Source organism: Pristis pectinata, chromosome 8 (genome assembly GCF_009764475.1).
Source record: "Pristis pectinata isolate sPriPec2 chromosome 8, sPriPec2.1.pri, whole genome shotgun sequence".
NCBI classification, from domain to species: Eukaryota; Metazoa; Chordata; class Chondrichthyes; order Rhinopristiformes; family Pristidae; genus Pristis; species Pristis pectinata.
The window spans coordinates 56,889,178-56,906,786 of record NC_067412.1 but is presented as its reverse complement, the minus strand read 5'-3'; the positions used below and the strand labels follow the sequence as shown (position 1 = coordinate 56,906,786).

The window sequence follows — 17,609 nt, the reverse complement described above, 5'->3', positions numbered from 1 at the left end:
CCATGGGAAGTTTTCAGAAAAATATATTTGTAGTTTGTAAGTGGAAATTATGATGAGAAAAATTCACTAAACCACAAAAGATATTTTTCTGTAAAATAGGCAGAAGTTTTTGCTATAAAAACACTCGATGCAATTTGGTGTTGTTGAAATGTTAATCTGAAAAATTAAGATTTTGTAAAATAACTTTGCACCAGTTTTCAAATGACGTTTTTCCATTTGCTTTTTGCAGTCCAAATACCTTCAGGTTTGTGATTGAACAAACAGATTTATTGTACCAGACAACTAACAATTTTTCATATTGGCCCTATATTTTTTGTACTTTAGGTTCATTAGATCAGGAGCATTTTGACTTTATTGAGAATGCAGAAGAGGAAGAAACGCCATCATCTGACGCAGATGTTCATCTAAGTGCTCCATTTGTGACCTGTATAAAAGTAAGGTATTTACTTATGCACTTAGCAACTGATAAAACTTGCATCTATGTGAACACTAACAGTGCTTATTATCTTTGAATGCATTATATTTTATCACGTTTCTGAAAAATAATTTAACACGGACCTTATCCACCAAGCTGGACTGCACAATGATTACTGCTGCTGTTTCACAGGTCGAGGGACTTAGATGGGTTTCAGTTGAATGCTCTGATTTCCTGCCATTTCCCAAATTTGTGTTGGTATATTAACTAAATTATCCCTCGTGTAGATAAATGGGGAAAAAAATCACAGTGAGAGTTGATGGACATATGAGAGAGAGGTAAATTGGTGGGGCACAGGGGAATGAGAGGGGGTTGGGTCTGATGGGATCGCACTACTGGAAATTAGCATGGACCCAATGAGCTGAATGATGTCCTTCTGTTTCGTAATAAATAAAAAATCCTTAAAATTTCATCATTTACTGTCAACATGATACTTCAATCCTGGATATTCCAGTGGATATAGTTATAAAAATATTAAAGTTATGAAAGCTGGAATTGCAGATTGTTACATGGAACGATCTCCATTATTAGTGCAATTAATGACCTCTGCCTTTGTATGAATGTGGATACCTAGCCAAACAAAATTTAGCTGTTCAAAATTTTCAGGAGCTGGGGAAAAAAATAAAGTAAATGGAAATAAGGTTTTAAAAAACATGGAAATACCTATCAGGTCAAGCATCATCTGTGGAGAGGAGAAAACAGTTAATGTTTCAGGTCTGAATTAGTCATTCACAAAATTACTGAAGAATAATTTGGTCATTTAAGCCAGTTTCTTCTGCTTACCATGTAATTTGCTTTGTGACTGTACCAAAGTGACTTAATCAACTAAAAATTCTAATTTCTCTTAAAAGGCTTGGAAAACAATATTTTAGAGCAAGTGTAATTCCATCCTAACAGACCTTCTGCACCACTAAGTTAAAATTTCCAGCCAAGAATTACATTCACAAAAATTTGACATGGAGTCATAGTGTTGTACAGTCCATGGCATTATATTTCCAAGTCAAGTCACTGTGCAGCTAGGGAGGGGAATGTGCACATAGCAATGTTTTCTGCCAGTGGCTTTTATTCTCTTAGGCAGTAGAGGATTCAGGTCTGGGAGGTACTGTTGGCATAACATAGGCCCGTAACTGCAGTATGTTTTCCACTAAACATGCCAATTTCCCAGATTAAATGCCATTTGCCATTTCTCTGTCCATATCTGCAACTGATCTAGATCCTGCTATATCCTTTGACAACCTTCTTCATTATCCCCAACCCCACCAATTTTTGTGTCATCTGCAAACTTGCTAATCGGTCCATCTACGTTTTAATCCAAGTCATTTGTAATATATATTCACAAATAACAGAGATCCCAGCACTGATCCTTGAGGGACATCACTGGTCATAGACCTCCAGTCAGAATAACACCCCTTCACCACCCTTTCTTCTGTGACCAAGCCAATTAGAAGCTCTCGGATGCTATTTTTCAATCAACTCATTTCTCAATCTTCTAAGCTCCAGCAAATACAAACCCAGTCTGTCCAATATTTCCACACGGGGCCACCCACCTGTTCCATTGTCAGTCAAATAAAGTTAGAGCGGCTTTGGGGTGGAAGGGAGACATCTAGGATACCCTGTTCGGGGGTGAAGGGAGTTTGAGAGTGGTGTGACTAAATAAGGTGAATGCACAGTCTTTTTCCTAGGGAAAGAGAATCAAAAAGTAGAGAGCATGAGCTTAAGGTGAGAAGGGAAAGATTAAAAAGGGACCGGAGAGGCAACTTCATGCAGAGGGTAGTACATATGTGGAATGAGCTGCCAGAAGAAGTGGTTGAGGCAGGTTCAATACAGTTGGACAAGAACATGGTAAAGATTTAAAGGGTTATGGTCCAAATGCAGGCAAACGGGACTAGCTTATATGGGCAAGGACGAGTTGGGCCGAGGGGCATGTTTCCATGCTGTGTTACTCTGACTCTAAACTTCCTCTGGACTACCCTGGTCCAAACACGGACCAAAGACCGGAATTCTAGAGTGGAGGTAAGAGTTACTGCCCTTAACATAAAAGCAGTGTTTTATCGAGTGTGGCATCAAGACGTCCTGGGAAAACTGAAATCAATGAGCATCAAGAGGAATACACGCCAGTGGCAAGAGACATACCTCGCACAAAAGAAGATAGTTGTGGTTGTCAGAGGTTCCCCTTTATCCACAGCTCAGACTGCTATAAAGAATTTCAGTAAAGTGGTCAAACGTGATTTTCCTTGCACAAAAACATGCTGACTTTGCCTGATTATCTTGAATCTTTTAATGTGACCTGTCTAACATCTTTAATAATAGCTTCTAACATTTTCCCTTTGACAACTGTTAAGCTAATTGGCCTTTGTTCCCTGCTTTATTTACTTCCCTTTTACAATTTAGGAGCTACATGTGCTATATTTTAATCTAATGGAACCTTTTAATAATTCTGGAAAATTAAAACAGATGTATCAATTATCTCACTAGTTACTACTTGCAAAACCCTAGGATGAAGTACATTAGGACCTGGAGACTTGTTGTTCTGCATTTTGATTTAGTGCTGCTTCTCTGGTGATTTGTAATTTCCCTGAGTTCCACCCTCTCTTTCACCTGTTCTGTTTGCTTTTACCAGCTTGCAATACTTTTTTGTATGTTTATCAGACTTTTCAGGCACAATGATCTTAATAATTACTTGTGTTATGGTCTTGTTGAATAGCAGTTACATTACCAAGGCTTAGGTTAGAATCACTAGACATTTTTAGAATAGATTTTGTCTAATTGGCCCATAATGCAAATGCCAGTCCTAGAAAGAGCTGTCTTCCAGAAAGAAGTATGCATATTTTTATACTTCCTGTAAAATAAAGTTCTGTTTCAGTTGTCAGTAAATTTTCCTGCTTAATAACTCAGTTTCTGGTATACATATGGCCTTTTAGGTTGTTCTTTTAAGGATGTTTGACATGAGTTCTTACGTCCTCGACACTCACCGAAGGAAATATTTTTTTCTGGTTTGTTTTATCAAAAATCTTCACAATTTTAACTCATCAGTCAGGTCTCTAAGGTGAAGGTAGTTCCAAACAGTCAATAACAATGATTGTCTTGATGGTTACTGTGCCTGGAAGCTGGGCTTCAGTGACTGTCAAAGCCATCCAGAATACGACTGTTGCTTTTGCTAAGACCATCCCAATAATACACTAAGCAGTATTGATGTGCAGGCTCTCAGTAGAAGACTATACACAGGAGCCGAATGAGAGAGAAAAAACATTATGGTCAGGAGGCGCACAGCCAGCAATATCAGTGCAGACAAAGATTTGACTTATTTTAATTATGCCCTTGCACACATTAAGTTCAGCCATAACTCTTTGCTTTTGAACTCCATACTCCAATTTTAAAGTCTAGAATACGATGTTCTCACTTTTCAGCTTTATGAACTTGTTCTTGCATTGGTTAAGATTTGTTTTTGTGGAGATTTAACTCTCGATACTGCTGACTTTCTTTTTTTTTTAATTTTTATTTCCCAATTCATACTTCCTCATTTGTCTTCCCAAAATCTATATTCTCATAACTTCGGAAGTTTCCCTTTTCTCTGAAGCTGCTTGGGTATTCAGTTAATCCTGCTTCCTTTTTTTGTGTAATGTGAAAATGCTCATGTTGGATTTCCTTTACTAGATAACTTGATTTGGTTAAACATCATTTGAGGCATGAGAGAGGAGCTGGCCAAAGTTGGTTGGAAGGGGACCCTAGCAGGGATAACAGTAGAGCAGCAAAGGCAGGAGGTTCTGGGAGTAATTCGGAAAATGCAGGATCAGTTCATCCCAATGAAGAAGAAGCATTCTAAAGGGAGGATAAAGCAAATGTGGCTGACAAGGGAAGTCAAAGACAGCATAAAAGCAAATGAGAAGCCATACGATATTGCAAAAATTAGTGGGAATCTAGAGGATTGGGAAGCTTTTTAAAAACCAACAGAAGGCAACTAAAAAAGCAATAAGGGGAGAAAAGATGAAATATGAAGGTATGCTAGCCAATAATATAAAAGAGGATACCAAAAGTTTTTTCAGATATATAAAGAGTAAAAGAGGCAAGAGTGGACGTCGGACTGCTGGAAAATGATGCTGGAGAAGTAGTAATGGGGAATAAAGAAATGGCAGACGAACTGAATAAGTATTTTGCATCAGGCTTCACTGTGGAAGACACCAACAACATGCCAGAAATTCGAGATTCAGGGGGCAGAAGTGAATGCAGTCGCTATTACTAAGGAGAAGATGCTTCGGAAACTGAAAGGTCTGAAGGTGGAAAGGTCACTTGGACCAGATGGACTACACCCCAGGGTTCTGAAAGAGGTAGCTGAAGAGATTGTGGAGGCATTAGTAGTGATCTTTCAAGATTCATTAGATTCAGGAATGGTTCTGGAGGACTGGAAAGTCGTAAATGTCACTCCACTCTTTAAGAAGAGAGGGAGGCAAAAGGAAATTATAGGCCAGTTAGTCTGACTTCAGTGGCTGGTAAGATGTTAGAGTCCATTATTAAGGATAATGTTTTGGGGTACTTAGAAGCACGTGATAAAATAGGCCGAAGTCAGCGTGGTTTCCTTAAGGGGAGATTTTGCCTGACAAATCTGTTGGAATTCTTTGAGGAGGTAACAGGCAGGATAGACAAAGGAGAGTCAGTGGATGTTTTTCACTTGGATTTTCAGAAGGCCTTTGACAAGGTGCTGCACATGAGGCTGCTAAACAAGAGCCCATGGTATTAAAGGAAAGGTACTAGCATGGATAGAAGATTGGCTGACTGGCAGAAGGCAAAGAGTGGGAATAAAGGGGGCCTTTTCTGGTTGGCTGCTGGTGACTAGTGGTGTTCCGCAGCAGTCAGTGTCGGGTCTGCTACTTTTCACGTTATATGTCAGTGATCTGGATGATGGAATTGATGGCTTTGTGGCTAAGTTTGTGGATGATACAAAGATAGGTGGAGGGGCAGGTAGTGTTGAGGAAGCAGGGAGTCCACAGAAGGACTTGGACAGGTTGGGAGAATGAGCGAAGAAGTGGCAGATGGAATACAAGGTAGAGAAGTGTATGGTCATGCACTTTGGTAAAAGGAATAAAGGCATAGACTTATTTTCTAAACTGGGAGTGAAATCAGAAATCGGAGGTGCAAAGGGACTTGGGAGTCCTAGTGCAGGATTCCTTAAAGGTTAACTTGCAGGTTGAGTCAGCAGTAAGAAAGGCAAATGTAATGTTAGCATTCATTTCGAGAGGACTAGCATATAAAAGCAAGGATGTAATGCTGAAGCTTTTTAAGGTATGGGTCAGACCACGTTTGGAATATTGTGAGCAGTTTTGGGCCCCATATCGAAGGAAGGATGTGCTGGCATTGGAGAGAGTCCAGAGGAGGGTTACAAGAATGATCCCAGGAATGAAAGGGTTGACATATGAGGAGCATTTTATGGCTCTGGGCCTGTACTCACTGTAGTTTAGAAAGATGAGGGGGGATCTCATTGAAACCTACCGAATATTGAAAGACCTGGACAGAGTGGACATGGAGAGGATGTTTCCAGTAGTGGGAGAGTCTAGGACCAGAGGGCACAACCTCAGAATAGAAGGACGTCCCTTTAGAACCGAGATGAGGAGGAATTTCTTTAGCCTGAGGGTGGTGAATGTGTGGAATTCATTGCCCCACAGACTGCTGTGGAGGCCAAGTCATTGGGTATATTCAAAGCGGAATTTGACAGGTTCTTGATTAGTAAGGGCATCAAAGGTTATGGAAAGAAGACAGGAGAATGGGATTGAGAGGGAAAAATAAATCAACCATGATCGAATGGTGGATCAGACACGATGGGCCAAATGACCTAATTCTGCTCCTATGTCTTATGAGCCCTCAAATATTATTGGACTAAGATGATAGTTACATCTCCCTCTCATCTGCAAACTAACAATTAACTTGCATATATTTTCATTTCTTTAAATGACTTCATCCATGCTCTTGCAATTCCTGTAAAACAGTGTCTTAGTTTTATTATAAGAACTCTGGGTTAGCCCTCCATGTCCTTGACTGCATTTCAATTGTCAATGAACTTAAATAACTCTAAATTTATTAGACGTGACTTCCCTTTGCTTTATTAAAAAAATATTCATTTTGGTTTCTCTTTAATGAATATCAACAGTAAGGGAAATGCAACCAAGCATGGTTTGGTATGTGCATAACCCATACTTGACAGAACACTCTGTACTGATCAAGAGATAGAGCTGTAATTGAATTTTGGCATACATTTCCTCACACGTTATCTTCAGTCCTTTTTATAGAACATAGAACACTACAGGCCCTTCAGCCCACAATGTTGTACCGACATTTTATCCTGCTCTAAGATCTATCTAACCATTCCCTCCCACATAGCCCCTATTTTTCTATCATTCGTGTGTCTATCTAATAGTGTCTTAAATGTCCCTAATGTATCTGCCCTCACAGCCTCTGCAGGCAGTGCATTCCACGCACCCACCACTCTGTGTGTATCTGACATCCCCCTTATACCTTCCTCCAATCACCTTAAAATTGTGTCCCCTCGTGTTACCCATTGTCACACTAGAAAAAAGTCTCTGATTGTCCACTCAATCTATGCCTCTTATCATTCTTGTACACTTCTATCAATTCACCTCTCATCCTCCTCTCTCCAAAGAGAAAAGCCCTAGCTCACTCAACCTATCCTCATAAGACATTCTCTCCAATCCAGGCAAGATCCTGGTAAATCTCCTCTGCCCCCTCTCTAAAACTTCCACATGCTTTCTATAATGAGGCGACCAGAACTGAACACCATACCCCAAGTGTGATCTGACCAGAGTTCTATAGAGCTGCAGCATCACCTCGTGGCTGTTGAACTCAATACCCTGACTAATGAAGGCCAACACTCCATATGCCTTCTTAACAACCCTATCGACCTGAGTGGCAACCTTGACAGATCTGTGGACATGGACCCCAAGACACCTCTGTTCCTCCACACTGCCAAGAGTCCTGCCATTAACCTTGTATTCTGCCTTCAAATTCAATCTCCCGAAGTGTATCACTTCACACTTATCTGGGTTGAAGTCCATCTGCCACTTCTCGGTCCAGGTCTGCATTCTATCAATATCTTGTTGTAATCTACAGCCACCTTCTACACTATCCACAACACCAACAACCTTTGTATCATCAGCAAACTTACTAACCCAGCCTTCCACATCCTCATCCAAGTCATTTATAAAAATCATAAAAAGCAGGGGTCCCAGAACAGATCACTGCGGAACACCACTGGTCACCAACCAGGCAGAATACATTCCATCTACCACCACCCTCTGTCTTCTATGGGTGAGCCAATTCTGAATCCACACAGCCAAGTTTCCCTGGATCCCATGCCTCCTGACTTTCTGAATGAGCCTTCCATGAGAAACCTTATCAAATGCCTTACTAAAATCTATGTACACCACATCCACTGCTCTGCCTTCATTGAGGTGCTATGTCACATCCTCAAAGAATTCAATCAGCTCGTGAGGCATGACCTGCCCCTCACAAAACCATGCTGACCGTCCCTAATCAGCCTATGCTTCTCTGAATGCCCATAAATCCTGTCTCTACGAATCTTCTCCAGTAATTTGCCCACCACTGAAGTAAGACTTACTGGTCTGTAATTCCCAGGGTTATCTGTATTATCTGTACTCCCTTTCTTAAACAAAAGAACAACATTTGCCACCCTCCAATTATCTGGCACTACTTCTATGGCCAGTGAGGACGCAAAGATCGTCGCCAAAGGCGCAGCAATCTCTTCCCTCACTTCCCATAATAACCTTGGATATACCTCGTCTGGCCCGGGGACTTATCTATCCTAATGTTTTTCAATAGGTCCAGCACATCCTCTTTCCTCATGTTGATGTACCCTAGCATATCAGTCTGTCGTACGCCATCCTCACAAACATCAAGTTCTCTCTCTCCGGTCAATACTGAAGCAAAGTATTCATTAAGGGCCTCCCCTACCTCTTCCGACTCCAGGCACATGTTTCCTCTTATCCCTGATCAGTCCTACCCTCACTCTGGTCATCCTCTTATTCTTCACATGCGTGTAGAATGCCTTGGGGTTTTCCTTGATCCTACTTGCCAAGGACTTCTCATGCCCCCTTCTAACTCTCCTAAGTCCATTCTTAAGCTCCCTCCTGGCTACCTTGTAACTCTCCAGAGCCCCTCTGATCCACGCTTTCTAAACCTCGGGTAAGCTTCTTTCTTCATCTTCACAAGATATTCTACATCTTGTGTCAACCATGGTTCCTTCACTCTACCATCCTTGCCCTGCCTCAATGGGACAAACCTATCCAGAGCCCCATGCAAGTGTTCCTTAAACAACCTCCACATTTCCGCTGTGCACTTCCCCAAGAACATCTGTTCCCAACTTACACTCCCAAGTTCCTGCCTAATAGCATCATAATTCCTCCGCCCCCAGTTGAATACTTTCCCATATCGTTTGCTCCTATCCCTCTCCAAGGCTATGGTAAAGGTCAAGGAGTTATGGTCATTATCTCCAAAATGCTCTCCCATCAAGAGATCTGAAACCTGATCAGGCTCATTGCCTAGTACCAGGTCCAGTATAGCCTCTCCTCTAGTCGGCCTGTCCACATACTGTGTCAGGAGTCCCTCCTGTACACACCTAACAGACTCTGTCCCATCTATCCCCTTTACACTATGGAGGTGCCAATCAATATTAGGGAAGTTGAAATCATCCATGACAACAACCCTGTTATTTTTGCACCTCTCCAAAATCTGCCTCCTGATCTGCTTCTCTGCTGCTACTGGGGGGTCTGTAGAATATTCCTAATAGAGTGATCGCTCCCTTCCTGTTTCTGACTTCCACCCACACTGACTCAGTGGACGATTCCTCCAGGACATCCTCCCTCCCTTTCTACAGTGTGACACTGTCCCTGATCAGCAAAGCCACTTCCCCACCTCTTCTACCTCTGTCCCTGTCCTTTTTGAAACATCTAAACCCCGGAATATCCAGCAGCCATTCCTGCCCTTGCGACAGCCAAGTCTCTGTCTTGGCCACCATGTCATAGTTCCACGTACTTACCCACGCTCTAAGTTCATCAGCCTTGTCCATGATACTTCTCGCATTAAAGTAGACACACTTCAGCCGATCCAACTGACTGCAATTTTGCCCTTTCAACTGCTTATCCTTCCTCAGTCTTTCAGCACTCTGCATCTACTTGTAAAGTAAATGAACCAACCTCTGACCTATCACTCTGGTTCCCATCCCCCTGCCAAACTAGTTTAAACCCTCTCCAACAGTTCTAGCAAACCTGCCTGCAGGAATATCGGTCCCCCTCCAGTTCAGGTGTAACCCGTCCCTTTTGTACAGGTCGTACTTTCCCCAGAGGAGATCCCAATGATCATTAAATCTGAAATCCTGCCCCCTGCATCAATTTCTCAGCCACGCATTCATCTGTCAAATCATCCTATTCTTACCCTCACTGGCATGTGGCACAGGCAGCATTCCAGAGATTACTACCCTTGAGGTCCTGCTTTTCAGCTTCCTACTTAACTCCCTATATTCCCTCTTCAGGACCCCATCTCTTTTCCTACCTATGTCATTCGTACCAATATGTACCACGATTTGGTTTCTAACAAATTCCTATTTCTAACAGATGTTACACATTATGAAATTTGGCAAGGGAAATATTAATTCTTGGAAAACTCTTGTTGGCTTTGAGGAACTTTTGATATATTTACCATTGGAGAAGGAAAACTCAAATTGCCATTGAGCAACTGAATGAATTGATTATGAATTTGCAACTAAAATTGTACAGAAGTGATTTTCATAATGGTGATGTGATCATATAACTTGAATTTTTTGGGAAACGCTAGTAAGAATTAACTGCAAAGATTCTTGATTGATGTCTTTATTTGCAATTTAGCTTGGATCATAATAATATTTCAATATTCCAATTGTTTCAGGACCGAGGAAAGTTGCCTGAAAAATCACAGCTCATGGAGGAAAATAATTGGGAAGATGAACCAAGGTGTGAATTTGTAGCTGCTTATTCAGATCTTGTTGGGGGTGGTGGGGGGGGTTGGGTGAGGGGGGGAGCTACAGAGGGCCACCTGAATTTAAAAGCACTGTTCTTTTGTTTTTAAATTAGAGAAATCCTGGTATCTCAATTAAGCCCACTGAAATAAACCTTTTGGCAGATTATTTTCCAGTGGACAAAAGGGGAGGTGGGAGCTGCTCAATTCATGTTGTGTACATGTGCTTACAAAAGATGGTTGAATTACTACCTTTTTGGCATGTTGGTAAAATTTGAAGTCTGCAGAATAAGGTATTGCATAGATACAAAATTGGTTAAAAAAAATAGAAAACAACTTTGCCTCTATTTTGGATGAAAGGAAGATATCCCATGAAGTTGCCCAAGATTCAGGTAAGAAATCTGAACTGTTGAAAATGTGAATTTATCATTTGAGGGCGTAGATCATGATTTTGAAATTTGCAGGTTAAGCAAAACTAAATGCATTTTAAACAATAAGGAATATGATAAGACTAGGTGGTTATTAATAAACTGGCAGAATGGGTACCTCAGTTATAGTTATTCATTTTAGCAAAGATGTTACTGATAGACATGGCAAATGATAGAATGTTGAAGGGGTTACAAGAAACAAGCTTTGAGATTTTAAAAATAAGTGCTAGAAATACTTGGGTCAGGCAGCATCTGTGGAAAGGCACTGTTTCTTTCTTCACACTACAACCTTTATCTGCTGAGCATTTCCAGTACATCCTGTTTTGATGTCAGATTTCCAGTGCAGGCTGACCCCACATTACATCCGTTCAGATAATGGAAGTTCACTTTTAAAGAATACACAAATCACTACCCAAAAAGTTGAGATAGGGAATAAAATACTCTCTTGGAATTTGTTAAAAAAACTAAATAAAAACAAATTTTCAACTTATTTCTTGATGCAGCTTTGCATTACAGAGAATCTCAATATGGACTGTTTTCTAGTAAAACAACCCCACACCACTCTGTTACACAGGGATCACCTGTATTTTTGTTTTTAACTTTTCAGCAGACTTTCAGATGTCTGGTTATACATTTTTGAAGGTGATTAGACTGATTAACCAGGCAGTTAACACAGAACATGGGATCTCGGTTTTTATAAATAGTGACATAGAGTACAAAAACTAGGCAATTGTGCTAACCTTGTATAAAATACTAATTTGTTACAGCTAGAGTACTGTTTCCAATTCTGAGCACCACACTTTAGAAAGGATGTGGTTATGTTTAAGAGATTTTTAACAGGAATAGTTCCAGGTATAAGGATTATAGCTTTGTGGATGAGTGGAGCAGCTGTGATGATTCATAGATCTCAGAAGACTAAGAGGAACATTGATAACTGTGTTGTAATTTGTTAGTTGTTAAGAGTATAAATATTTAAAAAACTTCCATCGGCTGTCGGTACAGTGTTCAGGTTAAAGTTGATTGGTAAAGGAACTAGTGAAGGCATGAGGAAAAACAATTATCCAACAAGTATTTAGGATTTGGATTGCAATGTTTGTTAGGGTGATAGATTTTGATTCGATAACATCTGTCAAAATAGAATTGGACATGTCATGAATTGCTGCAGCTGATAAACTTCCAATTTTACTTAACAAAACAACAGCAAAGAAAATGTCTATTGCTCTTTTTATGAAGCAGCTCTTCACAAAGTTCCTAAGGCTAACAGTCAATTTGATAGATAGAACGTTTCCCACAGTTGAAACTGTGACGTATATTGGAATTGTGCCCAGAAGCCTTCAGGACCCAGATATTGTAGCCATTTGAAAACGAGTTTGAATGTCATAAATCCCTAGACATTTATAGCTCAGGAGACAATTTGGACTATTGTGTCCATGCTGGTCAAAAATGCATTTAGGTTAATGTCACTTCTCAACGCTTCCTTGATAGCACCTGCAGCATCATTTTTGTTCTCATCAGCAAACTAATTGTGGAGCCTACATTTAAGGCAAGATCAATCATGCTTACTTTGTAAAATCAAGCAACCCAGTATTGAACTATGCAGGACCTCACTACATTCCTCATTAAAACCCCTAACATCAATAAGCCTTGATTCCACTGATCCAATATTTAATGCAATTTGTCACATTCCCTTGGAACCCGTGAACTTTTAATTTCATGATCAGTAGTCATAGGCCACTTCATGAAATGGCTTACTAGAATCCATGTATACTACAACAAAGGTTTTATTCTCATCAGCGCATTACCTCCTCAAAAAATTCAGTTAAGTTAGTCAAACATGACCTCCCCATAACAAATTCACGTGGGCTGTCATTGATGAACTATGTCTCTCATTTCTGTTTCTTGCTGTAGTTGTGCTTGAACAAGATCCGCCACCCTCATTTTCTAAACTCCAAGGAATACAAACCCAAACTGTGTGGCATCTCACTCACCCAGGAATTAGCCTGGTGAATCTCCTTTGGACTGCCTCCAATGCTATTGTATCCTTTTTTCTTGGGTTAAAGGGCCAGCACTGCATAATCTTCGTGTGGCCTTAACAATATTCTGTATGACTTGTAGTAAAACCTCCCAATTCTTAAACTACAGCCCCTTTGCAATAAAGGTCAAAATGCCATTAGCCTTCTTAACTATTGTTTGGATCTGCCTACCAAATTTTGACCGATTCACGCACTTGAACACCTAGGTCCCTCTGAACTTCACTAATTTTGAGTCTATCTCCATTTAGATAATAACCTGTATTTTGATTCCTCATACCAAACGGCATAACCTCACTTCCCCACATTAAACTCCATTTGCCGGATTTTCATTCAATTACTCAGTCTATCTATATCCCATAGTAGAATCACAATGTCCTCATCACAACAGGCCCTTCCACCAATTTTCATATGATCGGCAAACCTAGAAACCTTGTATTTTGATTCCTTCTCCAAATTATTGTAAATAGTAAACAACAGAATGCTGATATCTGTGTGATGGCCAGTTTTCAATCCATGCCAGCACACTTCATCCAATACTTTGAGTTCTTAATTTATGAACCAGCCTCTGTGTGGCACCTTGTCAAATGCCTTTTGGAAATCTAAATATACTGCATCTACAGAATCCCCTGGGTCAAGTCTCCATGTAAATCCTCAAGGTTGACAATATTCATCTTTCCTAAATGATTAGTTATTTCCTCTTTGATTATTGCCTCTACCGTCTCGTTAACAATGGATGCTAAAGTAACTGCCCTATAGTTCCCTGTCGTCTTCAGTTTTTGAACAAATGAGTCATTTTGGCTGTTTTCCAAATTCTGTAGCACCAATATGGAAGTATAAAGGGCAGGTGAGCTACATTGAGAGGGGATTCAATAGCCAAGTATGGCCACAAATAGGATTCCAGAGTGGTAAGTAATTTTTTTCATGTGCTGGGGTCAAGAACAGAACATCTGGAACTGGGCGAATATATAGGTGTCATGTTCCATATCAATATCAATGATGGAGGTAGAAGGAAGGATAAGGTCCTGCAGGGACAGGGAGCTAGGGAAGAAATTAAAATGCAGAATCTCAAAATGTAGTAATTTCTGGATTACAATTGGTGCCGTGCACTAGTGAGCACAGAAACTGCAAATGGATGTTTGGCTGAAGAGATACTGTAGAAGAAAGTGCTTTAGTCTCTTGAGCCATTGGTATTGATTCAGCGGGAGTTGTGATCTGTGGTAAGACTGCATTTTATTCTCCTTATGGAGAAGTTGCTATGCTTTTGAAGAGATGTTAAATTATATTGGCAGGCTGATGTGAAAATAACAGCAGTTTGAGAATGAAGAGAGACAAAACTGGATATGGAAGTTGGTGCAATTGTTAGTGAATCTGGAAAGCAGAATAATAAGTTTGGAAGGCAGAGTAAGCAACGCATTGGAAGTGCTTAATTGTTCATACATTAACCCAGTGAGTGCAGGAGATAAAGGTGATGAACTAAAGAAGTAGATGAGCATTTTATCTATTACTGAAATGTGGCTTACAGATAGGCAAGAATAGTGCTAATTTCAGCATTTGCATGATGGGGTGTTGCTAAAAAGACTCTGTGGATTGAACTGACAAACAAGGAAAGAAGGGAACCTGCATTGCTGGGAGTTGACTGTCAAATAGAGATCAAAGGGAAAATATGCAGATAAGTTTTTGAGAAATGTAAAAGTAACATTCTGGCATGAATATGGGATTTCAATTATCCTAAGAAAAACTGGGACTGTAAACAGTATTTGAATACAATTCTAGAAATGCATTCAAAAGATCTTTTGTAAATCAATACACAGCAAGCCCAACAGGAAAGGGCTTTGGGGCAATACACTGTGCACTGGCAAGGTAGGCTATGTGCAGTCAGTGATCATAATTGAATTGGATTTAACATATTTGTCGAAATGGACAAATAAAGCTCAGGAATAAAATTGCGGCAAGGACAAATTTGGTAAGTTGTGATATGAATTTGTAATATTGGACTAGAAAGAGCCACTTGAAGATAAATCAGTATCAGGGCAATGAGAGGTATTCGAGTGGGAAGTGGTAAGAATTCAGAAGAAATTTGTAAGTAAACAAAAGGTGGATTGCCCAATTCTCGACCCTTGTGGATTTTGAGGAAAATCTAAGGCAGGATAAAGCAAACATGGGAAGATTATGACGGACTATGAGTGCTCAACACAGCGGGATGCCTTGAATCATCCAGGTGGTGCAGAGAGAAATTAAAAATGTTTCAGTCGCAATGTGTGGTAAACAGTAACCATTATCTGCAGCAAGTGTTGGCTCAAGGAACTTTGGCTTGGGGCCAATGAGCCAGAGTCCAAACTCAAAACGCTGCAGCACCAAGGATTGGGAGAATTACCTGGATATGGTATCCCAGAAGGCAGTTACACCCTTAAATTAACTATCTCTAAATTGGTGAATGGTCAGGAACAGGATAGTGTGATTGCAGAAGAGGCGCATGGAGGGACCCGGAGGCAAGTTCTAGAGGAGCTTCAACCCTCGCCCTTGTCCAAGGTTCCTGCTCCCTGTGTGAACGAGGATGCAGACTGCCGCGAGACTGTGCAAAATATCCAATGCACCATGGCACAGGGAACCATTCAAATGGTGGGGTGGGGGGAAGAAAATAGAATGTTGTAGTCATTGGGATAGCATAGGGGGACAGGTAATGTTCTATGCAGCAAAGAGAATGCTGAAGGTTGTCTTGCCTGCCTTGAGGAAAATGTGAGATTATCCACTTTGGAAGGAAGATTGAAAAAACCAAAAAATCATCATGCAAGAGGATCTGGGGGCTCCTAGTACATAAAATACACAAAAAGTAGCATGCCAAAGATCATGGTACACATTGGTGCTATTGACATTGGTAGAAAGAGGGATGAGGTCCTGCCAGGTGAGTTTAGGGAGTTAAGCAAAAGGTTAAAAAGGACTTTTTTGGGAGGTAGGAGGAACCTGTAGAGAAGGGCAGGTTACACCTAAACTGAAGGGAGCAATATCCTTGAAGGGAAGTTTGTTCATGTTACCCAATGGGATTTAAATTTAGTATAACAGCAGGTGGGCAGAGCAGACAAAAGAAGGTTAGGGAGCATGGGACATCTTTCAGCCTCAACTGAATTTACTTTGATAGGAGGCTATTAGTTTTAAAGTAGTTATGGACAAAGATAGGACCAGTCCACAAGTTAAAATCCTAAATTGGGGTAAAGCTAATTTTGATGGTGTTAGGAACTTGCAAAGGTTGATTGGGAGAGGCTGTTAGCAGCTAAAGGTACATCTGGCAAGTGGGAAGCTTTTAAAAGTGAGATTGGGAGAGCTCAGTGTGAGCATGTTTTTGTTAGAGTGAAGGGAAACGCTGTCAGGATTGGGGAACCCTGATTGACGAGGGATATTGAGGCTCTGGTCAAGAAAAAGACATATGTCAGATGTAGGCAACTTGAATCCCTTGAGGAGTATAAGGGATGTAGGAGTACACTTAAGGAAATCAGGAGGGCAAAAAGAGAATATGAGATAGCTTTGGCAGATAAGGTAAAGGAGAATCAAGGGATTCTAAAAGTATTTTAAGAGAAAAAGGGTAACTATGGAGAGAATAGAGCCCCTTAAGGATCAATATAGTCATCTGTGTGGAGTTGGGAGGAGATGGGCGAGGTCTTAAATGAATATTTCCCATCTGTATTTACTGTAGAGTGGGTCATGGAAGCGAGGGAATTTGGGGATGGGAACAGTGAAGTCTTGAAACATGTCCACATTATGAAAGACGAGGTGCTGGCAGTCTTAAAGCACATAAAGGTAGATAAGTCCCTGGGGCCTGACCAAGTGTATCCTAGGACATTGTGGGAAGCCAGGGAAGAAATTGCTGGGACCCTTGCAGAGATATTTGTATCATCATTAGCCACAGGTGAGGTACCAGAAGAGAAGACTAGAGGATGCTTAATGTTGTGCCTTTATTTAAGAAGGGCTGCAAGGACATTCTAGGGAACTGCAGGCCAGTGAATCTAACATCAGTGGTGGGAAAGTTACTGGAGGGGATTCTGTGAGACAGGATCTACCTGCATTTGGAAAGGCAAGGATTGATTAGGGATAGTCATCTTGGCTTTGTTCATGGGAAATTCTCGATTTGATTGAGTGTTTTAAAGAGGTGACCAAGAGGATTGACAAGGGCAGAGTGGTAGACATTGTCTACATGGACTTCAGCAAGCCCTTTGACAAGCTCCCACATGATAGGCTGGTCTAGAAGGTTAGATTACATGGGATCCAGGGTTAGCTAGCCAATTGGATACAAAATTGGCTTGGTGGTTGGAATCAGAGGATGGCAGTGGCAGGTTGTTTTTCAGATTGGAGGCCTGTGACCAGTGGTGTGCTGCCGGGATTGATGCTGGGTCCACTGTTTGTCATCTATATAAACGGTTTAGCTGAGAATGTAGTTGGCATGGTTAGTAAATTTGTGGATGACACCAAAATTGGTGGCAGAGTGGACAATGAAGAAGGTTATCTAAGTTTACAATAGGATCTAGATCAACCGGGAAAATGGGCCAAGCACTGGCAGATGGTAGTTAACTCAGACAAGTATGAAGTGTTGCATCTTGGTAAGTATGGTCAATACAGAGTTGGTGGGCTGAAGGGCCTGTTTCTGTGCTGTATCTCTTTCTGACTCTG

General features: G+C 40.8%; 1 protein-coding gene across 1 annotated transcript in view; it reads left to right on the top strand.

The window, feature by feature from the left end:
* The window catches only part of lrch2 (leucine-rich repeats and calponin homology (CH) domain containing 2), a 141,628-nt gene that overhangs the window by 71,249 nt on the left and 52,770 nt on the right, over positions 1 to 17,609 (top strand). Inside the window, 2 exon segments of the mRNA XM_052021069.1 lie at positions 325 to 434; positions 10,421 to 10,485. Of these exon segments, the coding sequence (XP_051877029.1) occupies positions 325 to 434; positions 10,421 to 10,485 (175 nt within the window).